The 23,685-nt window shown below is 49.3% G+C and overlaps 9 protein-coding genes across 9 annotated transcripts; 3 read left to right on the forward strand and 6 right to left on the reverse strand.

Annotated features, from left to right (window-relative positions):
* Positions 1 to 1,921: 1,921 nt before the first annotated feature.
* Positions 1,922 to 4,182, reverse strand: F5B22DRAFT_618734 (major facilitator superfamily transporter). Its single transcript, XM_047975727.1, has 2 exons — positions 3,514 to 4,182; positions 1,922 to 3,408 (listed from the first exon to the last, which is right to left on the reverse strand). The coding sequence occupies exons 1-2, from the start codon at positions 3,701 to 3,703 to the stop codon at positions 2,042 to 2,044; spliced, it is 1,557 nt and encodes a 518-aa protein (XP_047827942.1). The 5' UTR covers positions 3,704 to 4,182; the 3' UTR covers positions 1,922 to 2,041.
* A 1,156-nt stretch (positions 4,183 to 5,338) lies between these two features.
* Positions 5,339 to 6,878, reverse strand: F5B22DRAFT_618737 (uncharacterized protein). Its single transcript, XM_047975728.1, has 2 exons — positions 5,797 to 6,878; positions 5,339 to 5,637 (listed from the first exon to the last, which is right to left on the reverse strand). Exons 1-2 carry the CDS (start codon positions 6,794 to 6,796, stop codon positions 5,450 to 5,452), a joined length of 1,188 nt encoding a protein of 395 aa, XP_047827943.1. The 5' UTR covers positions 6,797 to 6,878; the 3' UTR covers positions 5,339 to 5,449.
* Positions 6,879 to 7,516: 638 nt separating this feature from the next.
* On the forward strand, positions 7,517 to 8,839 carry F5B22DRAFT_649477 (uncharacterized protein; the record flags this gene model as incomplete). Its single annotated transcript, XM_047979177.1, has 6 exons — positions 7,517 to 7,669; positions 7,729 to 7,866; positions 7,922 to 8,239; positions 8,294 to 8,361; positions 8,411 to 8,496; positions 8,556 to 8,839. 6 exons carry the CDS (start codon positions 7,517 to 7,519, stop codon positions 8,837 to 8,839), a joined length of 1,047 nt encoding a protein of 348 aa, XP_047827944.1.
* Positions 8,840 to 9,702: 863 nt separating this feature from the next.
* On the forward strand, positions 9,703 to 11,331 carry F5B22DRAFT_375336 (carbohydrate-binding module family 1 protein). The gene is made up of 4 exons (XM_047971207.1): positions 9,703 to 10,024; positions 10,082 to 10,700; positions 10,759 to 10,994; positions 11,049 to 11,331. Exons 1-4 carry the CDS (start codon positions 9,923 to 9,925, stop codon positions 11,094 to 11,096), a joined length of 1,005 nt encoding a protein of 334 aa, XP_047827945.1. The 5' UTR covers positions 9,703 to 9,922; the 3' UTR covers positions 11,097 to 11,331.
* A 136-nt stretch (positions 11,332 to 11,467) lies between these two features.
* Positions 11,468 to 13,174, reverse strand: F5B22DRAFT_638358 (amino acid/polyamine transporter I; the record flags this gene model as incomplete). Its single annotated transcript, XM_047977576.1, has 4 exons — positions 11,468 to 11,634; positions 11,694 to 12,265; positions 12,340 to 12,539; positions 12,605 to 13,174. 4 exons carry the CDS (start codon positions 13,172 to 13,174, stop codon positions 11,468 to 11,470), a joined length of 1,509 nt encoding a protein of 502 aa, XP_047827946.1.
* Positions 13,175 to 16,075: 2,901 nt separating this feature from the next.
* On the reverse strand, positions 16,076 to 17,260 carry F5B22DRAFT_649480 (oxidoreductase family protein; the record flags this gene model as incomplete). Its single annotated transcript, XM_047979178.1, has 1 exon — positions 16,076 to 17,260. One exon carries the CDS (start codon positions 17,258 to 17,260, stop codon positions 16,076 to 16,078), a length of 1,185 nt encoding a protein of 394 aa, XP_047827947.1.
* Positions 17,261 to 18,422: 1,162 nt separating this feature from the next.
* Positions 18,423 to 19,117, reverse strand: F5B22DRAFT_618746 (uncharacterized protein). Its single transcript, XM_047975729.1, has one exon. It carries the CDS (start codon positions 18,838 to 18,840, stop codon positions 18,580 to 18,582), a length of 261 nt encoding a protein of 86 aa, XP_047827948.1. The 5' UTR covers positions 18,841 to 19,117; the 3' UTR covers positions 18,423 to 18,579.
* A 1,253-nt stretch (positions 19,118 to 20,370) lies between these two features.
* F5B22DRAFT_375467 (uncharacterized protein) lies at positions 20,371 to 21,651 on the forward strand. Its single transcript, XM_047971208.1, has 2 exons — positions 20,371 to 21,142; positions 21,195 to 21,651. The coding sequence occupies exons 1-2, from the start codon at positions 20,647 to 20,649 to the stop codon at positions 21,527 to 21,529; spliced, it is 831 nt and encodes a 276-aa protein (XP_047827949.1). The 5' UTR covers positions 20,371 to 20,646; the 3' UTR covers positions 21,530 to 21,651.
* Positions 21,652 to 21,772: 121 nt separating this feature from the next.
* F5B22DRAFT_638361 (uncharacterized protein) lies at positions 21,773 to 23,314 on the reverse strand (the record flags this gene model as incomplete). Its single annotated transcript, XM_047977577.1, has 1 exon — positions 21,773 to 23,314. The coding sequence occupies one exon, from the start codon at positions 23,312 to 23,314 to the stop codon at positions 21,773 to 21,775; it is 1,542 nt and encodes a 513-aa protein (XP_047827950.1).
* Positions 23,315 to 23,685: the final 371 nt, after the last annotated feature.

The raw sequence follows: 23,685 nt of genomic DNA on the forward strand, positions 1-23,685 counted from the left end.
TCGGAGTCATATTGCGATGCGTGCATGCTGATGGGCGCACAGACAAAATAAACGGCCTGCAAGGAGACAACGTGGGTGTAGAGGCGAAAGCTGCTACGTTAGGTATGAACGTTTCAATGCCGCATTTTACATATAACTTTGATTGGAGGGATTTACGCTGCTGGCTGCAAGTTGTGGGGTATGCGATGCGCCGGTACAACGACTTACACGTAATCGCAACTCCAACTCTGAAAAAGGGCATTACCGCCTCATTCCGTAAGTGGCGTTGGATTGAAGGTCAGTTCGAGCGAGATCATGTAATACTTTCTTTCTTACCGGCATTCGCGACGCCGAGTCACTGCCGAAGTGGTTGCTTGGAGGCGCCTGCTGGGAAGTGAGATATGATAATGTCTTTTGGATTGATTTGATGGCGTGCGATGCCAAGTAGCAGTGGGAAAAAAGAGCGCTTGGCTGGCTGGCATGTGAACCCAATTGTGCCGAAGCCGTGGTTTCCATCATCTGGGCAGATTTATCAGCAAGGCAGAGTGAGACATGTTTTCTGATACCTCGATGCGTATGAGTTTGAGGACTGACTGGATGTCTCTCTCTCAAACAGGCTTCATATTCTGAGCGGTCGACTCATTCACTATATTTCGCACTGGTTTGCTTAACATCGTATCATCCTTCATGATTCTCATTTTAACCCATCAGCTGAGGTCAGTCTGCGTAGAACGAATGATGGAGATGGTCATCCCATAGTACATCACGTAGGCATTCCCTGTTACGTAAAGAAGGCTTAGGTTTGTCTGGCGGGATCTCTCAAGATTGATCCCTGGCCGTGAGTTAAACGTAATTACCAGGCATATGGTCCTAGTAGAGTTAATGTTGGTCTAACCCATTCCTTCACAACCCTGCCCACATTCATCCTTACTCCCGCTAACTTGCTAGATATACATACTTATAGAGATAGCGAAAATCGCGATTAGTCCGTGGGTCTATGGCCGATTTAGAACCGGGTACGTTAGACTAAGCATGCTTGTACTGTAGATTGTTAACTTAGGTCAAAGGTATGCTTGGTTATGTGGGCAGCTACCAACCCACCTTCCACCCCGAGTTTACACGTGCTAGTAAATCACCACAAACCAGAACATTCTGGCTTGAATATCAATACCCCAACCAACTTGCTCCAACAAGGATAAGGCATACGGCGTCTAACATGGCTTCTAGTTGGACAGGATACGACCAAGCAATTCAGTCCATAAAGAGAAGGTGTATACCAGTCTCCAGACAGATAGCAATATTACCTCCATGTGATGGAGCTTTTCTATTGTGTAAGCTGCCAGCTATGCCTGTCCTATTCTACCATGTTACTTCAGATGACGTGGCGGAGTTATATGCGCGACCCGGTCTCGGGACCGACATATTCTAAAGGATAAGTTGAGCTTCAGTACCATATAGATCTTTACTCTTCAGGTTTGTTGAGAATCAGGCATACCAGAGTCAGCATTACTAAGGATGGCAAACGTGCATTCTCTACGTGGTTCTGATATTTACTGCTGCACGAAAGTTTCGAAGAAGCCTTCATGTCAAGACAGGGTTATTTACGGTGAGTCTCCTTATCTGTAGCTCCAGGATAGTGACAGATTTCACAAGGTTAGGCGAAAATCCTAGCTTGTTGTGCTCGATTACAGATGAAAATGCCACTTGTAGTAAGTCTAAGTACCAGGTATAGTTGAAGGACCTTTGGGGCAGCAGTGTTGCCGAGAGATAAACTTTGCTTTAGAAGTAGGTATATAAAGGACTAGGGCTCTCCCTCAGTGCTAGAATTCTTAGAATTCAACAATATCTCCAGCATTCTAGTCATCCAAAAATCTATCAATACCTCCTACCTATAACCCCGCTTTACTCCAGAGATTATTCACGACAGGCAAGCAACAGAAGATTCTAGCTCAACGTTAGGCCCTCATCCAGGAGATCGAGCTGTCTATATTAATCTATCGTTTATGCAAGATTACTCTATTATAGTCTATCAGATTACGGTCCTGTGATACTAGCCACGGCACTATTGTGCCTTCTGCTGTGTGAAGTGCTCTCGCAGCAAGAACAGTAAACAAATTATAAAACCCAGGCTGGAGAGTCCAACACCAAAGTATAGACCGCCTCTATATCCAGCTAGTTTATCGCCATGGTTTACATATATTTCTATTGTGTTGGCAAAACCAACTCCCAGTGATATGGAGTAGTTAACCACTGTGTTGACAAGACTAGCGGCAACTCCTTGGTGTTCTCTTTTGACGGCATTGGATAGAATCAACGTAGCTGCTGGAAAACTCATATCCATGCCGAAAGGTATAATAAGGGTGCATACAAAAATCTGTCCCCAGTAAATTTGGTTCGGAGGTACTGTTGCGATGAGTATAATACCAGTGGTAAAGGCCGCCAGTGCTAGAGTCATGACTACGGCGGGTCTGACCTGAAAAGGGCCGAGAAGCTTTCCCGTAACAATAGCTGCAATTGTACCGGAAATTGGAAGCGGTGCTGAGTAGGCGACGGTCTGTAGCGGAGACAGACCCCGAATTTCTTGAAGAATCAAGACGAGATATAGAATCCATATGCCAAAAGTCGCCCAGCCGCATGCTACCGTTCCGAGAACAAATCCGACTTGACCATTAATGGCATCAAACGGTAATAAGGGCTTTGTTGCGACGTTGATCTCAATCCAAGCGAACACCCCAAAGGTTGCTATGCCAAGGACAAGGGGTACGATGGTCTCTGGCGTGGCCCAGCCAACAATAGGTGCCTGGTTCCAAGCGAAGTTGAACAGAACCAATGATATAACTCCAGTGACAGCGCCTGGTAAGTCCAACTCTTCATTCAACTTTCGCAAGCTGTAACCGTCGGCAAATACGTCAACCTTCCGCGACAAGTCTGGTATGGCGATGTACCCTAGTACGATAAGCACGACCAGCCAGATGCTTAACGCCCACCAAATCCACGGCCACCAAGCTAGTGATATCGCCGCTGCGACAGCAGCTCCCAAGACGCCCCCAATCGGTGCTACAGCACCGAAACAAGCAAAGACCATGGCCTTCCTGTGTCCCGGAGGGTACATAGATCCCAAGATGGCAAGGGCATTGGGCAAGCAGATAGCCGGGCCGATACCCTGGAGTACACGGGCGAAGACAATCAAGACAAAGTTGGAGTAGACACTCAGGCCGACGACCACGGACCACAAGCTGAACCAGGTGAGGCCAATCAGTAGCATGCGCTTATATCCGAACGCATCTCCGAGCCGGCCGGAGAACAGGATGAAGGTTCCGACGGTCAAGGAATAGCCGGCGACAAGCCACGCGAGCTGGCCCGGGTTTGTGACGCCAAACGACCTTCCGATGACAGACAGATGATACAATGCACCGGTAAATGAAGCCTCTACAATCGGTACGCGTTGGTTAGCCCTCAACAATTCAACCTTCAGCGAGCCCTGTACCGACCAAGCAGTTGAATGGGAGAATCAAAGGCACAAAGCGGACTTACGGGTACAGAATTGAGCCATACAGGCGACAAACACCATTAGGTACTCCCGGGGTCGCGAGATGTTTTCGGCCGGCCAAATTGACTCGACGCGGGACTGCTGCGGAGCCATTTCCTCCCCGTCGGCGATGCTCCTGTCGCCCTCCTCGCCCGCTGAGGGCGTAGCCGAGGTATCATAATTCTTCTCGTCCATCGCGGCTGCTTGTCAAACAACGGCGATTCAGAACAGAAGTTTCGACTTCGCAAGAAATTATGAGCGAGCATGGCGGCACTTGAGGTGATTTAGCCAGAATAAATGGGTTCTAAGCGTCATTTGGAATAAGCACTGGTCTCTTAGTCGCTAGTATGGCTGGGCCCCTTATCAACTCCACCACGGCAACTAATCAGATTTGCTGATCATGACCAAGGAAAAAAAGGGTTTGATTCGTTTCCAACCCAGCGACTGTATGGTAGATCTAAGTAGCTGCAGCTTATCTGACTGGCGTGACAAGTCGCATTGCGTTCCGAGCAAATACCTGCTGAATACCTATACGTTCGCTTACATCACTACAGAACCATCGGCAATGGAGAGAGTTGCTACCACATCACTCGGATTTAGGCAAAGCCTCTTTGTTCCGAAGTAGTTTTGCCACTTGGGAGCGGGAGGTCCACAGGTCCTATTTTAATCTGAAGATTCGGTGCACTTGGTATGAATTGCATCTATCGAAAGTGGCATTAACCAAAGGCTAGCGTAATGTGTGGCTTATTCATAAATCCGAAAGCGGAGAAAAGCCGATGGTCTAATACACCGGCGCCGAGCTGACTAGGCAATATTAGGCATCCCACAAGACATCCCACTTCGTGCCGTGAAAAGAGAAAAGCGTGGCAATGCAGAGTGCTCACTAATCCCAGCCTTATAAAGCCTTACTAACCATACTTATATCATATTAGCGCCTTTGAAGATTAGTTGTTGACTATGTCATACTATCCAAAATGCATATTGCTCTGGCTACATACAATACGAATTAACGAGCAACAGTTTGACATCATTGGTCCCAGTAACTTGATACCATCTAGTCGTAAATTTGTGAGACAACGAGTCCCTTCAAGCAAATTACATGTAAAGTATGGCTTGATGGAGGAGACAGTTAGGTCTCCAAAAGCATCGGTCACCCAAAAGTCTGCATCATACACGTGCAAAAGATGTCAAAGAAGACATGTAGCAAAGGTATGTAGCCTACTCGACAGTGTGATCAAAATACAATAGTATGCTAGTAGAGCTTCCGGGCCCGCCGTGATAATTCCTGTGCCGTAGCAGTGTATTTTGCTAATAGCAGTAACGAGATGTTGAGATGAAGCAATGTGGGATACGCTGAGTAACTAAATCTCCCTAGTAATCAACAGACTGCATCAGACTTTGTGGGATATTTCGCTACGGTTTGAAACATTTTATATTGAATGAAGGGCTGGTCAGGGGCTTTTTATGATCGTATACGCATTCAGCAGACCCTTTACGTCATCTCCTCTCGCGATTCTTCTATTATTGGCTTAGAAATTAAAGAAACTCAATGACCCCGAGGATGTCTGCAATTAAGGAGGCCTACATGTGCGTAGTATCAAAGTCACTAGTTAGAATTACAAAACGTAGATCCACTCGCCTACATGAAAGTTTCATATTCTCCATTCTCCCATATACATTCTTTCGTTTAAAATATTCCGAGAGCACCCTAGGTAGCCTTAGCTACCTACATATAAAAGCGCTACTTGTATTTGACTAATACAATTGATATTCAAATAAAATAAATAAAAAACGCGCGATCGTAGTCTCAAAACGATGGAGTGGTTGTTGGGCTCTTTATAGAAGGCCAGAATCTTCATATTGGTATGGATTCATTACGTTTACATACACAATATCCAATGTGGTATGGCTTTTTATTTGACGCGCTGGGCAACACGCCGCTTATGTTTCAACCGCATGCAAGATCAGCCTCTTATAATCTTCGACTGCGGTCTCCAACTCTCCCAGTGTGAGTGCTTCATTAGGACCATGTGCAACCAGTATGGTTCCAGGTCCATAGAGGTATCGCGTATGATTACCCTTAAAGCTTGGAATATCTGTACCATAGTTCACTACAGTTGTCTCAAAGCCTATCAGAAAGGTTAACTTTTGATCGTTCACTTGAAGTTGATTCCAATGCCTAGTGAAGCTAATCGTTGAAATAATGTGTAGGAAACTCTTTGGGGTGAAATAACTAGAGACTACTACTCTCTGGTGCTTGGCATTCAATTGCACTCTAGGGAACTTACCATCAACGTCGCAATTGCATTCGATCGCTCCACTGGCTCTGCTATCACATTCAAAATCGAATGCTTCATCATCCACACACGTTAGAACGTCACGAATCCTACCCTTGATAACCTCACCACCCTCCAGCTCCGGGCCAATTCCCACACGAGCAACAATTGCCGCTGTAGCGCTATCGGCGACCACATTGACCGCAGTGCCACCTGACAGAAGGCCGACGTTGACTGTGGTGTTGCCATACCTCTCGCTAGTTCCTAGATCAGTATCAATGATTTTGATCAAGGCACGCATCAGCACTTCAGTCGCGCTCTTGAATAGCCACGGATATCCACTGTGGCCTGCAGTGCCATGAGCAGTAATCCTACAGCTGATGGCGCCCTTGTGGCCGCAGGCTAAGAGACCTTCCGTAGGCTCGCCAAAGATGGCAGCCTTTGGGGGAATGGGCTGTTGCGCCGTGATATTCGAGAAGTATATCATGCCGTCCCCTGTTCGCTCTTCGCCCACAACATATGCAAGCATCACGTCATTGCCCGTAATAGTGCCGGCTGCTAGCAATTCCAGTACAGCGGTGATCTGGGCAGCCACACTCCCCTTTGCGTCCACCGTACCGCGCCCCGCGATGACGGTGTCAGCAGTAGGCGACTCCGGCGCGGTCCGTGAGTAAGGGATATATGGCGGTACAGTATCGATGTGGCTCGTCACTACAACTTTGGACGAGGTTGAGTTACGCGAGTTCGGCCACGCGACAACGTTAAACCGGGGCGCCGAGAGGTCGGATGTTGGGAGAGTCTGGCGCTCTGCTACGAAGCCGCGCTCTGTTAGGTAGTCGATGAGGAACTCGCCGACTCCAGCTTCACTGCCAGTTGTAGAATTGAAATCTACGAGCGACTTGTGGAAAGAGAGCAGGCTGTCTCGGTATGGTGGTGCGCTCCTGTCCGATGCCTCAACTACACGAGGCCCAAAGCTACACCAGAGCATCAGCAAGGACTTCGGAAGCTTCATGTTGAACCAATTGAGGTGGTGTTATTCGTTGCTCTGAAAAAAAGGGAGAAAACTCTACCAAAAATCTCAACTCAGATGTAAGACTGGGCGGGGTTAGTGTTTGCTATCGACATTTTCACCTAAAGGGGTTTGGTGAGAATTGCCAAGTGCAACCTGCGTGATAGGGCCAAGCGGTTACACTTCTGAGGGGCTTGTACTATTAGACCTCATGTCTTCCAGGAAGATTCCCTATGGACCGTCGCCTCTCAGTGATCTCTTAGGTAGTGATCAATATCAAGTGATGGAGATGAACTTACCATGGATTTGACCAGCATACTTGAGTAGGTGCCTCATTCTATGACGGAAGGTGAAGTCTCAATAAAATATTATCGGATTATAACCATTATCTTGCTGTTAAGTAGTGGTCAATCATTTTGCGTGGAGTGACTGGCTGCTGCCGGTGCCCGGGTTTCAACTGTGTGTCATCGGTATTACCCTCCGTCACAAATGAAGAGATTTTGTGTTCCGTGAGAGTTGAAGCATAGGCTGCGCGCTCGTTGAACATCATCCCTTATTTGTCAGAGATCCAACTGCCATGGTACACTTACCACTCCCTGAGAAAGGAGCAATTACATAAAATAGAACCCCTAGAACAGTCTCAAAAGCCGTAGACAACTCACAGACTAGCAGTCCTGACTCTAACAGTATCTATCAATATAACCTTATGGCCTATACTTTGCAATGTCTATGTACTACGAAACAGCAACACACAGCATAGCTGCTGGTGTAGTCCTGTCAATAGTAGACACTTTCGTAGTGTCTCTGAAATTCTGGACACGCCGGATTCAAAAGCAGCCCCTGAAAGCAGACGACTGGCTTTTAGTGCCAGCTACGGTGCGCAATCCAATCGCTATCTATTCATGCCACTGACCAACTCTGGGGGTACATCACAGATTTTGACCGTCGGTATTGGAGTTGTCCTGACTTATGGCGCAACGCATAAAGCGATTGGATGGCCCCTCGTAGTTCCTCCAGATTATCAAGGGAATATCAACATGATGTATACTGATCAAGTGTCATTATCGCGAAAAGTCTGTCAAAACTACCTCCTTTTCTATATAGAATACTTTCTAAATCGCTACATAGGTTCAATATGCATTTATCTTAATGCATCCACTGGCCTTAGGGCTAACCAAAGCCTCCCTCCTCTTTCTGTACAAACGCATCTTCGCAACAGAAAGAAAAACACGTGCTTTGCTTACCACAAGCATTACAGTCGTGGCCTTATGGACAGTTGCATTCTTCTTCTCGGAAGTGTTCCAGTGTAAAACAAACTTCTGGGCTAACTGGGGAACGACCCATGATATCCAGACACAATGCCTGAAGACGACAAAAATACTATGGGCAGTCTGTCTCACCGACTTCGCCCTTGATCTACTGGTGCTGATAATCCCTATTCCTCTTGTACGTGATACCCCAACGGTGACCACGTAGGCACAACACTAAATGTAATTAAAGACTTTGCGACTAAAGTTATCTGCTAAAAAGATGGCTGCCGTGCTTGGAATCTTCCTCTTGGGAGCCATGTATGTCTAATAAATCCCAAAATCTAGCATATGTGCTAACAGGCAACAGCACAGTAGCGGCGTCTTTGCTTCGGCTCATCGTACTAACCGGGCTTGTCTTTTCGCCTCATAGCGCTACCGCAAGTCATCGATTCGGTCAGTACTACTGAAAATCAAAGCTGCAGTCATCAAGCGTTCGTCTGACCTCATCATAGTTAGTATAACGACTTCGATGTATTGGGGAATGGTCGAGTCTAGCATCGGAATAATCGTTGCGTGTCTTCCAACGATCCAGTTCCTGTTTCGAAGGAATAGTCTGACGGGAGCTTCGAGATCAGTCACCATGCGGCGATATGGTAAGGTCGACATATCAAGGCCAAGACCTTTCCAATCGTCATTTTCTAGCGGGCCTACCAATCAAACTGAAGACAGCGTTGATGTTGCATACTCAAACAAGTACAAAAGTCCTATTGTTGATAGAGCTGTTGTTCTCGTTTGAGTATGGTCACTCCTTTGCGCCGAAATAACAACAGAAGCGAGGATGAGTCAGATTGTATTGAGCTGCATGAACACTCAGCTGAAGCCAGTCGACGCGGGTCGTCATAGCGCGGGCTTCCAAACCAACGTATTTCAGAAGGATAAGGAGTAGAATCGGCAATATGTTTGTTTCACTGGGATTTTAGGCGTTATTATGTGTTCTTAAGATTGATTTAGGCTTGGGTCGGTTGTCTTGTTCACCATCTGTGCCAGCACGATATACACTAGAATGTCAGGCAGATACTGCCAACAGAACTCTACAGACAGCACGCTGTTGCCGCACACCTGGGTTATAGGTTTTTGTAATAACTGAATTGCAATTAGCTCCACGTCCGACGTTGGCGTTGACCAACGAAGTTGACGGAGGACACGCTACTCATCGCAAAAGTCCAACTCTCTAGATAGATCACACCCAATGCTGCTCTGCTCTATGCCAATGCTCTATGCCAACCAGAATATAGAAATAGAAATGCAGGGATGCTTCTATGTTTATAGTTGTGGTTCTCGTTGGGAACTCCTTGCTTCTTTTCGCCCCGTCGCTTCTTACGGTAGGAAACGCCGGGCGCCCAATCCGGCAATCTGGAGAATAAATTACCGTTCCTAATCGTGCGCCTCCGATCCCACCAATCGAGGACCCTCGCACGGGGCCCCGCGGCCGAAATTCAAGGCACCACGAGACCCTTAGCGTAAGATGAATATCGGGTTCGCGATTCCGTGGGATTCCATCGCCGATGGCTACGCCTTACCATCGTCACATCGTGCCATGACTGACAGTCGTCTGACAAGCATGCTGGTTTACGCTTGGACTAACTGTTAGCTTCTCCCGGTAAGCCGGCGCTTCACTCCGTGCCCATAATGGATACATGATGAAGGAATCGTGTGATAGAATGCGGGGATGAACCAAAGTAAAGAGGCTTCAGAATGATGAGAGTATATAGATAACAACGGCCCAAATCATCGGGTCCTAAACACAACCCCTAGCGATCAACACCTTCAGCACGTCTCGCATATCTCAAATCAGCTTCAGACCTCAGCTACAGCATAAATGAAATCGACTCTATACACAGTCGCCGCTGTGGCTTTCGGCGCGGTCAATATTGCTGCACACGCCACGTTCCAGGACCTATGGATAAACGGTGTGGATTATATAAGTTACCCTCGACCCTTATCATCCACCGACGAGAAATACTGACACTCCCAGCACGGCGCAAGCTGCGCCCGTTTACCTAGGTCCAACTCCCCCGTGCAAGATGTGACATCGAAGGACATTGCCTGCAACGCCGGCACATCGCCAGTATCAGGCAAATGCTCCGTCGCCGCCGGCGACATAGTGACGGTGGAAATGCACCAGCAGCCCGGTGACAGGAACTGCGCCAACGAAGCCATTGGCGGCGACCACCACGGGCCGGTGCAGGTGTACATGGCGGCGGTCTCGAACGCCGCAAGCGCAGCTGGGTCGGATGCGTCGTGGTTCAAGATCTTCGCCGACACGTGGGCGTCGAATCCGAGCGGCTCCAACGGCGACGCCGATTTTTGGGGTAGTAAGGATTTGAACAAGTGCTGTGGACGGATGAGCGTTAAGATCCCCAACGATATCGCGCCCGGTGATTACTTGTTGCGCGCTGAGGAACTCGCGCTGCATTCCGCTGCGAGTAGCGGCGGTGCCCAGTTCTATATGACATGCTTCCAGCTCACGGTGACGGGATCCGGCACCGCGAAGCCCGCGGGTGTGAAGTTGCCTGGCGCGTATGCTGCGAGCGACCCCGGTATCTTGGTCAATATCCATGCGTCTATGGCCACTTACATCGCCCCTGGTCCTACTGGTGTGTCGAAATCGAAATGACCTTTTTGCGGAACATATTACTGACTGGAATACAACAGTGTACTCGGGCGGTTCAACGAAGAAGGCTGGCACAGGGTGCCAGAACTGCGAGTCGACTTGCGCGGTTGGCAGTAGCCCGACGACGTCGGCGTCGAATGGCGGGGGCGGCAGCGGACCGTCAACAACGATAAGAACATCGACGACGACTAGAAGTGGTTCTAGTCCTACGGGTTGCACCGCCGCTTTGTATCAGCAATGCGGAGGCATTGGCTATACGGGTTGTACTGCGTGTGCTGTGAGTTATCCCACCTGTTGCTTGTAGAAAAAAAGCCTGCTAACGATCTAACAGTCAGGAACGTGTAATGCCCTCAACGACTACTATTCGCAGTGCCTTTAATTATATAGTATGAATCCGACGATGTGGCTTTATGCGCATTCGGTGTTCTGTGATGGAAAGTGTTTGGAGCAACTAGTTGTGAATATTAGTTGCATCCCAGAGCAGTGGTTGCTGTTACATGTCAACACTGCCTGTTTAAACTGTTCTATATTATTTGTATATTGGGTATATTAAGGTTATATATACAGGCTTTTTCACCTCATGAATGTTGCTTCCATCCTTCACTGTCACGTTGATTGCCATGGGGATCAGAGAGGGTTTTAATCGTGGCGAACATAATGCTTTCACAGAAACGCGTATTTTATAAAAGGGCAAGTTTGGTATCGTAGTTCGAAGCAGGTCAACCCAGACGGGCGCTTGCCGCGAGATGATTAAGTCGGAGGTCCGACGTAGTTTTTGCGGCCCCAAGCCAAGTACCAAACCACCGAGATCAAGGTAAACCCGACGAATACCACAGGGGCGTAGTTGGCTAGACCGGGATCAAGGACGGGAACAGTGGTCGGCATGGAGAAAAGGGGAATGACAAGCAAAGTCCAAGCTGGTTCCAGGTTAGCACGACGGATACACAGGCAGTGTCCAAGACAGGGGATGACGTACAAACGGAGATGATGTTGGCGGCCCAACCGAATTTACCAAGGTAGAAAGAAGCATTGGTCACTGTCTTGCGCCCCTCTAGCATGCTTACGAAGATGGGCGCGCAGTAGGCGGCAGTGAGCGCAATGACTCCAACACCGGAAAACGCATTGAAGGCCGCTGAGGAACCGAAGTAGATGAGGCCGAGGGCAATTTGAACCACCATGCTCAGCATCATGGCATTGAAGGGAACATGAAGCTTGGGATGAACAACCTTCCATAGTCCTGAGCCGGGAATGGCGCCATCACGAGAGAAGGCGTAAACGGAGCGGGATGCGGCAGTAGTGCAGCCAGTACCGCAGAGGATACCAAGGACTAGAAGAGGGATCAACAAGGCAAAGGCACCACCCTCGTGGCCTACAGCGCCCTTGATGATGGCCGGGACGGGCTGGGCGAGTAAGATAAGCTCTTGAATGTCGTCAATCACGAATACAAGCGGGATGAGGAAGACCAGACCAGCTCCCAGGTTGAACAGAATAGTCAGGACCATAGCTTTGGGCACCTGGGTGGCAGGTGACTTGACCTCCTCGCACATGCTGCATAATACGTTAGCATCACGCGGGGACAGGGCAATGTCGTGGAACATTGCGGGAGGGGGGATTCTCCTTACGATAGGATCATGCCGGTCGCAGAGGTGGCGTAGGCAGCATGCAATAGGCCAACGAAGAATGACCAACCGGGCGTCCAGCCCGAATTGACCTCGAAATGAGTAAACACATAACTGGCGTCACGGCGTCCACTCTTGGCAAGAGCCAGTACAGTCACCAAGATGGCAATTAGGCCGGCAAAAGTCCAGAAGATAGCGAAGGTCTGCAGAAAAGAAACGTCAGCACCAGGTATGTCCTTGGGGAGGCGACGGCCAGGAGTCGACGTACATCGAGGATTGGTAGCCACTTGTTGCATAGTGCACACACAGTGTTGCACAGCAAAGTGATGCCGAGGAAGATCAGAAAGACTTGGTAGGCTGAACCGGCCAACACGTCTTGTCCATCAGCTGTCTGGAACACATTGATGGAGCCCACTAGGAATAGCGCGGTCGCGAAGTTGACGGATAACGTAATGGTGATGTTGCCCACGACGTATAACCAACCGCAAATCCAGGCCGAGACCCGACGGTAGTCCACAGGCGCGAGCATGAAAGCTTGGTAGTAAACACCGCCGGCTGTTGGATAGACACTCGTGATCTCTCCGAGCGAGGCGGCGACACAAACAATGATGAGCGAGACGCCGACCCAGCCCCAGATAATGTCGACGGGGCCACCGCATACCAGGGGGTAGTAGAGGGTTGTAGCAAGACCATAGGGAACGGAAGCCAAGACGAAGGACATAAATGCGACCTGGAAGGTAGACCGCGTGCGAACCAATTCGGGAGTATAACCTAGCGACGACAGCAACTGATCTGCCGACTCGGACTCGGATCCGCGAAACTGGTCGTCGGAGACCATGGCTTCTGATTTTACGCCCATCGTCGTTGACGTCAGCTTATGCGGCCGATGGGACGGGAGGTGATGTCGTAGTAGAGATTAGATTCGCAACACCGATTACTCCATGAGGTATGTATGTCTAAATGATCAAGGTTTACAAGGACAGACGTCGGCTGCGCGGCTTCAAACGCAAAAAATTCGAAGTGAAGACAGAAAAGAACGAATGGGAAAGGGGTGTGAAAAGCTAGATAAGGAAGGATCTTAATTGTATATGAAATGGCGGCTGATCACTGGCCGAGAGAGATCGGAAAACTACCAGGCTCAAAGATTGAGAGCAACAGCTACTCCCTACCTAGCAGATCCCTCCTCCCACTTATCTCTACCTAACCCTCCTTTTGCATTTCCATATTTAACCACGCTATTCGCCCCAGCTCACTACTCACCTCGTACTACCGTTAGGAAACACTAAACCCGTCTCAAGTGAGTTCTAGAGGTCTTGAAGGGAAACGAAGGACACGGGGCTACTGGGGTAGCGCAGTGGCACAGAAATACCTAGAGTACGCTAGAGAGGCGCTGTTTCTTCGACGGCCCAGCTTCGATTACCCCCAGTTAGCTCTATCTAGTGTAGCTCCCGACAACCTGGGACGATGGGCTGCCATGGCACGCGACGGCGAGTCCAAAGAGACCTCTGAGGGCGAGGAGGGTAAGCTGATAAGACGTTCGGTCGCTAGGGCTTACAAGCTCGCCAGGTAGGCATCGCTCGCAACAGGGCCAAGGGCCTGGGTAAGTGTTATGAGGGGCAACAGGGGTGGCGAGACTTCATTCGGTGATCGTTCCGCCATGAGTCGCCTAGTGCGTTGTCGCTTGTGGTCTTGGACTGGAAACGGTTGCCTCCTAGAGCAGGGGGACTGGGGCAGGTAATGAATGACCTGCATTTCCATCTCTAGGCAGCGAACCGGCAGTGTTAGTGTGAGCGTGTAGAATTACTTAATTCCGGCTGGGCGTTTATCCCATCATTGCAGAAGCCAAAGGATATGGCAACATACTACCTGTAGTTCTGTAGTGTAGAGTAAGTATCGTATTGAAATGACACTACTTTGTCGATCATGGATGACAGGGACATCCCATCTTGTACAGTACAGCAGATTTCTGCGTTTTGGGGTAGAATCGCATGTCTTATCTTCCTCCTCCATAGATTAATCATGGATATAGGTACCTACTTATCTGTAACAGTCGCTCCTCATCAGCAGATAGTACATTAGACAGACATGGATACCGATCCATCTGTAAGAGACGGGCCTTGTCTAGCGTACAGCAATTTCAAGGGTCTCTAAACTTGACCTGGGCCGAGCAGAGCTCTGCAGTACATAGAGACACTTGCGCGGATTAATCCCTCAGAGTGAAGATCAACTCAGGAGCCTCGAATTACCTGCTAATGGGGAGAGGGTGACGTCAATCTCCCACGTTACAATTAAATAGCACGGAACCACTAGAACGGGTTGAGAACCTTTCGTCGCTCCACCACACATGCCGGTTGCGTTCCATCGATTTGCAAATCGTTCTTTGAGAATGCTACCGTTGAATGACCCGATCGGTTCTGGCTCGGCGTGATCGCTACCACCCTCCCAAACGCTCGGAGCTTTACCGATACCTCCCTACGATATGGTAAAGCCGTACCTCGATTGTCCATAATCTACAATATGTATAAATAGGCGGCTGCTGATTGAAATAACCGTAGACTCACTCACAAGATGGATTGAGAAATATTCACAGGGGCGCGTTTGCATACAGAGACGCAAGATGTCAACCTATTTCATCAACCCACCAAAGCTGATGGTTGAACCTGTCCTCTTCACATCATCTCGCGCGTGTACTCCGCTCTCCTCACCCCATGGATCATGAGATGATAACGTCCCTTACTTATTATAAACAAGCGACGCGAGTTTCAGGCGCGACAAGCTCGACGGTAGATAACAGCTCCTTGACGACGATAGCTACGATAATACGAATTGCTTAATAGCTCGATAATGCACATACCGGTAGGCAAGGCATGGATACCATGGCCACATTCTAAAGTGCCGTATGCCCTGAAGCCTGGCGCGTATCTAGCGGACTGTTAAGCTCAACAAGCTAGCCGGCCATATCGATGTATGTGTATAACATGCTATTAGCGACAACAATGACAACAATTACACACTGGATCAGGAGGCCCATACTGTGGCGCTGTCCTACGAGTCTCGCCGAAGTAGAATCGGCTCTAACGCATGACTGCTCCAGAGCTCCAGAGTCCGTCTTCATGCAAGTCACCCAACTAGCGCTCCAGCGGACTGGACTTGATAGATCTAGTCTTCTGCTAAGTAAGTCTAATTGAGACGGGGTGCGCAGACGTGGAACGACGGTGGCAGCAGACACTCAGCTCTACTTACTTACTCCTTGGCGAGGCGGTGAGCAAAAAAACTGGCACTTCCCTCCCCCCTCTAGATGATTGAATAGGTGGTGTTTTGGGGGGAGGGAAGTGCCAGTTTTTTTGCTCACCGCCTCGCTTGGTTATGTGGGCGTATTCTGGTTACCGTGTCGCGACAGAATGCAGAATGCGGAGAATAATGGGGGACAGGGGACGCCCGGACACAAATGAGCGATATTGTTCTACATAGAGTAGGACATGCTATGTACACTGCGCAACAGATTCTCACGTCAGTACCGGTTGAGCTATTGTCTCTCCGACATCCCGAGAAGAAACAACATGCCGAAGCTAAGCACTGCAGTAGACCTGAACTAAGGTATATTTCATAGCGAGAATGGAACAGTTCTCGAATAATCTTCGCGCCAGAGAGAGCTCGCCCAATCAACGATGATGCCTTTCTCTATCCGCGCCGCATCTATAACGGTATCACAGTAGTAGATCCAATCCAGCCCCCTTTTTCATTCGCCGTCGCCTTGCGCATCGTACTGCTTGAACAGCTCGTCGAATTCCTTCATTCTGGCCACGGCATCGTGAAGACGCGGCCACTCGCTTTCCTGAGGCAAATCACCCGCGGGCGCCCCACTCTCCCACCAACGGGCGAACCGCTCGTACAGCTCTGCCACAATCCTCGAGCGACGTGGCAAATCCTTCTGCCAGTCCTGCCAGTCCCATTCAATGGGAACGACCTCGTCCGTGGCATGGTCATGCAATTGAATGTCGATAGGGTCTTTGTACGAATCCGAGTGGACGTACGCCCCATTCGCCGTGACCATGATCTCCCCCTTCTCGCCATTGATAGTCCAGATGAAGCCCGGCGTTCCTTTGAACTGGTGTCCGGAACGGAACGTGAAAGACAGCGTCGCGTTATCAGCGATGTCTGCTTTGCCCTTCGCTAGCTTTCCGTGAACAGCCACGAGATCAGGGACATCAGAGCGTATCTCCTGATCCGTCGTCACGCCATTGCTGTCCCGGATCTTGAGCACCGGCCGCTGGATCTGCATGCGACTCTGGAATCCGTCGAACTCACCCAACACGTCATGCACGTAGTCGATCGTGTGCGCGAACGCGATGGTCACATGGTTTCCGCCGATGCTCCGCTGAGTGAAATAGGACACTGACTCCGAGACGCTGTCTCTTCGCCCGAGGTTGGCGTAGGTCCGGACGTCGCTGCTTAACACACGGCCGATGCGTCCGGATCTTAAGACGTCCTTCAGCTTTAGTGCGATGGGCGATACGCGGCCTTGCAGCCCAATGATGCTGGCATCGATACGCTTGTTGCTTGTCAAAGATTGCGCAGCTGCGTAGTTCTCGGCCAGCGGCCACTCGATGAACACGGCTTTACCGGCGTTGAGAGACGGCGCAGTCGTGAGAACATGTGTATCGACCCTAGTGTTACATACCACGAGGTCGATATCTGGATCCTTAGCTAGCTCATCGGGGCTGCCGTATGTCTTCACTGTTGCGGGTAAGTTGAAGTGAGTCCGTGCTGCCTTGGCGGCCTCGACGCTGGAATTCAACAGGGCGACTATTTCGTAATGTGATTTGCCCCGCGCCGACTGAAGATAAGGTAGGTGGCCCTGCTCGGCCCAGTTGACCTTGGCTGAAGCCGATAGCCCAATGAGGGCGATGCGTATAGGGGTCATTGGAAGATGTGGTCGTGTGATTGCTTCAGAGAACATGAATTAGATTGGACGGTCGATAGTATGTTAGACCTCTTAGCGTTACAGGCGGCAAGCAAAGGAAACTCATTCGTGGGGATATATCAACCTCATAAATCACCCTTTATACTTCTCATCTGTCTGGAGTCATTATAAATCACCAAGGGACGAGAGGTTTGTCAGTACAGTGACTTCCGACAACTCGCACAGTCATCGTGGTAGCCAAATTGGCACATGAGGTCACAGTACCAGACAATTATCATACTGTAATCTTTCCCTTTTAGGCAAATGGTCCTCTGATGCCTTGATTTCTCATCTCCAACCCACATCTCACTATGAGCTCGCTGATCAGCTCACTGAGCAAAGGGCTAAAGGCCGACTCGTTCAACTTGCGCCTATACCCACACACCACTTTATACCTGAAGATCAAGTTTAAATTTAAATAGTATGGGCTTCCAGGTACCGACAACCGATGTGTGTAATGGTTATCGATAACTAGTCCTTTGTCTCAACGTTAGATGCACATCTTTCGATAGAATGAACCTCACACTCATCGGAATAAGTAAGAAGAACGAGGGAAGCGGTGCCATCATGGTTATATGAGATTAACCTAGGTGGTATAAAGCTAATAGGCTATCTCAGCGTCTGAATAAAACATGTAATCTAAATCATTCTCATTTCAAGTCTGTGCGATGCGGAAACGTCGGATTAGGTCATCAACGACGATGAAATAAGACTGTGAAGTGACAGAAATCTAGCGACGGGGATGATGGTAGCAGGTGGAAACGGACGCGGGGAGGTGATCGGGGAAACTAGGACTAGAAGTGCAGAGGAAACCAATCGGAGATATTTAGTGAGGAAGAAGGTTTAGGAGGAGGAGCAGGAGGAGGAAGATGCTGTTCACGGAGGAATGTGAACCGGAGACGGAGGACTCGGGGTAAATGATGGCGGCAGGCACAGCTCAAACTACACGGATATTCGGGATCACCCCTGACACTTATGATGTCTGTTTCTTGTTTCAATGCTTTCCCCCGCGGCACCAATGCGTGAAGTAATACTCACGGAAGATGACTACAATACGTGTGCGAAGTATTTGAGAAAACACCCAGGCTCTACATACTTACATAACTACTCTCGCATTAAACGGATCGCCACCGCCGCGCATCATCTACCTATCAACTAGGTGAACAAGGTATGCTAGTCCACGACCGCAGACAAGAGAATCCCAGCAGCAGATTAGCGACAGCGTAGGTAGCATGCCAAGAGCCTGTCAAAAGGCCCTCAGCGCGAGACCTCGGCAAGGTCTATCCAGGTTTCGGACGACTTTCTTTTCCTTCCATGGACAGGGAACGATTTCTAACGCCGGCGGCGCACGCAGACAATGAAAATTTTGAGTGAATTCCAAAAATAAAGGCAAAACACGTACGTAGTGTACTACCTATGGTTAGCATAGCATAACACATAACATCGCATATAGCATAACGTAGTATAGTGTAGTATAGTATAGTATAGTATAGCATAGCGGAGAAGAAGTTCGGATTGCACAGCACAGCATAGCATAGCATAGCATACCTAGCATAGACACTGCAAGCGTTGGCGTGAAAGAAAGAAAAAACACGGTTCCTGTCAAATAGACCCAGTGACCATTCCTATCTGCGAGGCGAGTCCAAGATCCTGAAACAACCTCAGTCTCACGAAGCCAGCGCAGCAGTACAGTAAGTAAGTAAATAAGTAAGTCAAGTTTGAGTACTACCTACGTATGTAATGTAGCATAGCATAGCATAGCATAGCACAGGAGACCCGCTCCCCGGCGCACAAGTCAATATAGCATCAAACTGCCGAGAACAGACATGACTTGCTGTCGCAGCGCATCGCATCGTAACGTATTGCGAGAGGAGGACGAAGCGCGACGCAAGCGCAAGCGCACAACTAACTGCAAGCGCACATACCCTCCTCCTCCTCCTCCTCTTTCTGCCGACATTCGTAGTCCATACATACATACATACATACATGCATAGTGGGTAGGGTGACAACAGTATAGTATCGTATCGTAAGTAAGGAGGTGGTTGATTCATTCCTTCATTTTGTTTTCTCCATCGTCCCACACCGATAGGGTAGGTCCCCTAAACCATACTTATGATGCCGACCGGGCGGGTCCGGGGATGTCGTGTTGTGTGATTGATTCGCTCATCCCATCGGGGTCCCGTCAAAGCGGACGGACCATACTTTAACTTATAGTAGCATGGTCATGGGCCGTGGGACATCTTTTGGCGTGGGGGGTTTCGATTGTAATCTGATTCCTCCTCCCTACCCCCAGTCTTCTTGGATGGACTTATGTAAAAGGGGGCCAAGAGGGATTGAAACTTGCGTTGCTCTGGAGAATGTGGGAATTGAATTCTAGCAGAATCAACTTGATTACAATGTTTTTGGCTGTTACTAATACCGTGATTTAGATTAGCTATCTAGACACTTAAATATGAGTGAATGAACATCTGTAAAATCTGCTGAAACGAAAATTCCATGTCGGTCTGTAGGTAAGTAAGTAAGTATGTATGTATGTATACCGGTATTAGTCACTTACTTATCCCAGCCCTTACCTTACCTTACCTTACCTTTCCCAGCTCACGTCAGACAACCAACGTCCTACCACCCAATACATAGTACAACCCAGCACAACACACGCGAGGGCGCAACGGCATTTCGAGGTGAAGTTTCGGGTTTCGACATGACATGCGAAAAGCAAAAAATAAAATAAAGTGACAAAAATAAAAAAAAATGAAACCCGTGTTATAGTCGGCATGTGCCGAGCCTTCACCATTCGCGCTGGTTGGCTTGGACGATAAAAGAAGGGAGAGAGGGTGAGAGAGCATGGGCCTATGCTGTTGGGAAAGACGCACTACACTAGGTAGGTTAGCGGGTCCCGCCGCTCGGGAATGAATGAAGCTGTCTGTTCGTGCCCTCCGCCTCGCCTCGCTTCGCTTCGCCTTATAGGTACTGTACCTCCGGATGGGAAACAAAACAAAACAAAGCAGAGGGGAAGCCCAAGTCCGGCATATATTCAAACAACTCTATAGTATCGTCTTGGCGGGGTCTGGCTCACATTTCACATGAATAGACTTCTTTCGTTGCAGCAACACTCGGCAATCGAAGTGGGGAGGGAGGTGTGTGGGAAAGGAAAGGAAAGAATCGAAAAAAGGAAAACGGGAAAAAAAAAAGAGTAGGTTGGTTCCACATCGTTTCTTCTATTCCTTTTTCTTCGCTTGGATGGATTATATATAAATATATCTATATGTACACGATATATACACAACCCATCTAAGGCTGGGCTAAGCTTGTAAACTGTTTCTACTCCAACATCCCATCTGCACGCTATGACATCGTCGGACTATCCCTTTCACCATCATCACCACCATCACCATGAGAACACATCATGCGGCAGCAGCAGGTCGCCAGATCCGTCAGAAATATCATCCCCCCAAACCTCCATCTCGCAGTTCGAATATGCGAGTATGATTCGATCGGCTGGCCAGAGTGACATGGAAGCTATCATAGAGGTCGAGACGACTTCCTTCCCTCAGATCTACACCGATGTCGGCCAGCTAGCCGACTGCCGTCGACGCGAGCTCGAAGGAGGCTACCCTTATTATAGAATTCTCACGACCAACCCGGAGTTGGGCGATGAGACGGCGATCCACGGCCTCATAATATTCGAATCCTATCTCCGCTCTTATAGGGAGTACCATGATATCGGAACTGGGGAGGGGATCGTACTACCAGCAAATCGTCCGCCAGATAAGAAGCCAGCCTACAGCATCTTGATGGCTGCCATACGCGCTGATCCTGCCTTGCTGGACGAGGAGTTTCTATGTAAGTCTATTCGACGATTGGCAAACCATGTTGCTCACTTTCCCATCGTTAGTTGTTTCAGAGATCTGTATTCATCCCCACGTACGAGAAAGAGGCAATGGGACGAGACTCATGCGTCATATTGTGGATGTGGCCGACGTGCTCGCCGTAAACATCATCGTCCTTGTCGAAGGTTCAGTTTCGGATGCTGCTCAACGGTGGACAGCAGATGAAGCCGAGGAGATCAACGCCGTTGAGTTGACTGCGTTAAGGGAAAGGGAGCAGAGGACAACCATGCCGTTCTATGACAGGTTAGGATTTAAGAAGAGAGCGTATTTCTTCTGGGGTCGCCGAGGTTGTGCCATACCTAGGATTTTTTACGTGATGCAATACCCGGCGTACAGGTAACAGAACGGAGGGATAGTGATACTCGGATAACCATACTAGATATAGAAAAGGACGCTCAAGCATCAGCAAGATAAATCGAATGGTACGCTTTTGGTTGACAGCTTTCTTCGAGTCTTAGTATGGGTACGCGATCATCTCGGTCTATTGCCTGCAACACGCTATGTATGCATAGCACGCAAGCATAACTTAGGAGCAGGGAGTTATGATCCTGTTGTCGTCGCGTGGCATTCGCATTCATGCCGTTCACTTATTCCTCCCAAAGCGGACATCAAATTCCTTCAGCACACCCATTATACTGGCCGTTTCAACGTCCAAAGCAGTACGACCAAGCGTACTGCCTGGCGCAGGAACAGCTCTGAGTTTTGGCAACCATGTTTCGATTTCATCACTTGCACGTTCGAAACCTGGATGGCTTGATAGAGTCTGGTAAGCATCTGCACACGACAAGCTTACCCCAGCGGCCGGGTTGGAGGTCTGCGCTGGTGGTTTAGCAGATTTGCAGCATCCCGAGCCACCTGAGCCACCACAGCAACCCCCAGTCGCGCTTCCAGACTCACGAGCGAAGGTCGCAGCGAGGCTTCGACAAAAGAGTCCCGACTTAGGGTCTCTGAGACACTGAGAGCACGTTCCAGGGCCGTTTGCACCGCAACCGGTGGGCTTGCGTGTGGGTTGGAATGAGTTGCGTTTAAGGGTTTTCAAACTTGGTAATTTGATGGCACCTGTTGAGGTAACTTCCATAGGGTGGGGTCCCACATCATCCTCTGAAGGGGGCGGTGTCTCGACTTGCTGGTTCATTGGGGGTAGGGTCTGGATAACAGCAGTTTCGGCACACACGCAGTAACTACCCTCTGTACAGAAGCCACATGGCTCTTTTGCTTGAAGTGGAGGCTGTGTCATTGGAAGAGGCTCTTCAGAAGGAGGCTCTGCAACTACCACTTTCTTCTTAGACGAGAACATAGCAGTAAAGTCAATTTCGTTGGGATAGGACTCTGACTTCTGTCGCTTTTCCAGAGGCGCCAGCTCAGCAATAGACGAGTGCTTCCGTTTCAGCTCAGCCTCAACAGAGGTTATGGGAGTGCTAAGCGCTGCCTCGAGACATTCACATCTCGTGCCGATGCTACATTTCCCACACTCAACGGTTGTGTTTGCAAGTACACTATCAACACATGAGCATGTTCCTGTGGAGCTGCAATTACCACAGCCAATGACGTCTGATACGCCTTGGGGATGATCCGAGGACTCTGGAGGAGATATCATCTGGGGTATGGAGAAAGCTGATGCTGAATTCCGATGTCCAAGGACATTAGCTGTAAAACTGCCTCTCGAGGCGTGGTGTTGTGAAGAAACGCTTGGAAGCCGCCCATGCTGCGACATAAAACTTCCATTTCTCGATGACGAGATACTAGAGGCACCGTTCTGCCAGTGACGCCGCAAAGACTCTAATTCACGGGTAACCGCTAGCCTTTCTGCACGTTCCTTTTCTAGGTTGTCCTTCAAAATACCGCACTGACTTTGCAGAGAATCCACCTCGCCACTTAAAGCCTCAATCCGTTGATGCAATTGCTGCTGAACACGTTCATGCTCTTCCCGTTGCTCTTCAAGTTCCTCTTCCAATTCACCTACTCGAGCGGCTCTCCGCTCACGGAAGGCCCGCTGTGCAGCTCTGTTCTGAGCTTTGCGCTTGGTAGGCGGAGTATCGGTTGCAGGCTTCCTGCCAGGCTTGGGTCGTGGCGGGATTACCCATTCCTTGCTGGTGATGGAGGTTTTGGGGGGAAGTATCGCCATGTTGGTAATCTGGACACCTGCACCTGTAGGCTTCATAGCTATTTGCGGTGTCGAAGAGGATGGCGTAGACACATTTGATGATGAGGGTGAGAAATCCGAAGCAGGAGAGGAGGCCGTCGTAGGAGATATGGCAAGCTTAGTCGGACATGGCCTCGTGGCAATGTTGGGATTAGAGTTAAGGAGGGCAGCAGACGCCATATTGATTGAACAATGATGATAGCAATGAAAGACAGCTCATACAGCAATCATCCATTCGCTATCAGAAGGACGAATGTAATGTTCAAGGTACCCACGCTGGCTAGGTAGAGACGGGATAGAATTATCTTCTTCTCAAGGCTTTTCACGTAGTACGTAAAATGTTGTACTAGAAG

This window comes from Xylaria bambusicola, assembly GCF_022495145.1.
Source record: "Xylaria bambusicola strain CBS 139988 unplaced genomic scaffold F5B22scaffold_43, whole genome shotgun sequence".
Lineage (NCBI taxonomy): Eukaryota > Fungi > Ascomycota > Sordariomycetes > Xylariales > Xylariaceae > Xylaria > Xylaria bambusicola.

Bases quoted from the DNA above. Each gene is read 5' to 3' on its own strand.
- F5B22DRAFT_618737 (XM_047975728.1), bottom strand. From the start codon at position 6,796: ATGAAGCTTCCGAAGTCCTTGCTGATGCTCTGGTGTAGCTTTGGGCCT. The intron at 5,638-5,796 runs GTAAGTTCCCTA...CCTTTCTGATAG, and splicing joins ATGCAATTGCGACGTTGATG to GCTTTGAGACAACTGTAGTG.
- F5B22DRAFT_618734 (XM_047975727.1), bottom strand. From the start codon at position 3,703: ATGGACGAGAAGAATTATGATACCTCGGCTACGCCCTCAGCGGGCGAG. The intron at 3,409-3,513 runs GTAAGTCCGCTT...TACCGATTGTAG, and splicing joins TATGGCTCAATTCTGTACCC to AGGCTTCATTTACCGGTGCA.
- F5B22DRAFT_375467 (XM_047971208.1), top strand. From the start codon at position 20,647: ATGACATCGTCGGACTATCCCTTTCACCATCATCACCACCATCACCAT. The intron at 21,143-21,194 runs GTAAGTCTATTC...TCCCATCGTTAG, and splicing joins GCTGGACGAGGAGTTTCTAT to TTGTTTCAGAGATCTGTATT.
- F5B22DRAFT_618746 (XM_047975729.1), bottom strand. From the start codon at position 18,840: ATGCTATGCTATGCTGTGCTGTGCAATCCGAACTTCTTCTCCGCTATG.
- F5B22DRAFT_375336 (XM_047971207.1), top strand. From the start codon at position 9,923: ATGAAATCGACTCTATACACAGTCGCCGCTGTGGCTTTCGGCGCGGTC. The intron at 10,025-10,081 runs ATAAGTTACCCT...CACTCCCAGCAC, and splicing joins GGATAAACGGTGTGGATTAT to GGCGCAAGCTGCGCCCGTTT. The intron at 10,701-10,758 runs GTGTGTCGAAAT...GGAATACAACAG, and splicing joins CATCGCCCCTGGTCCTACTG to TGTACTCGGGCGGTTCAACG.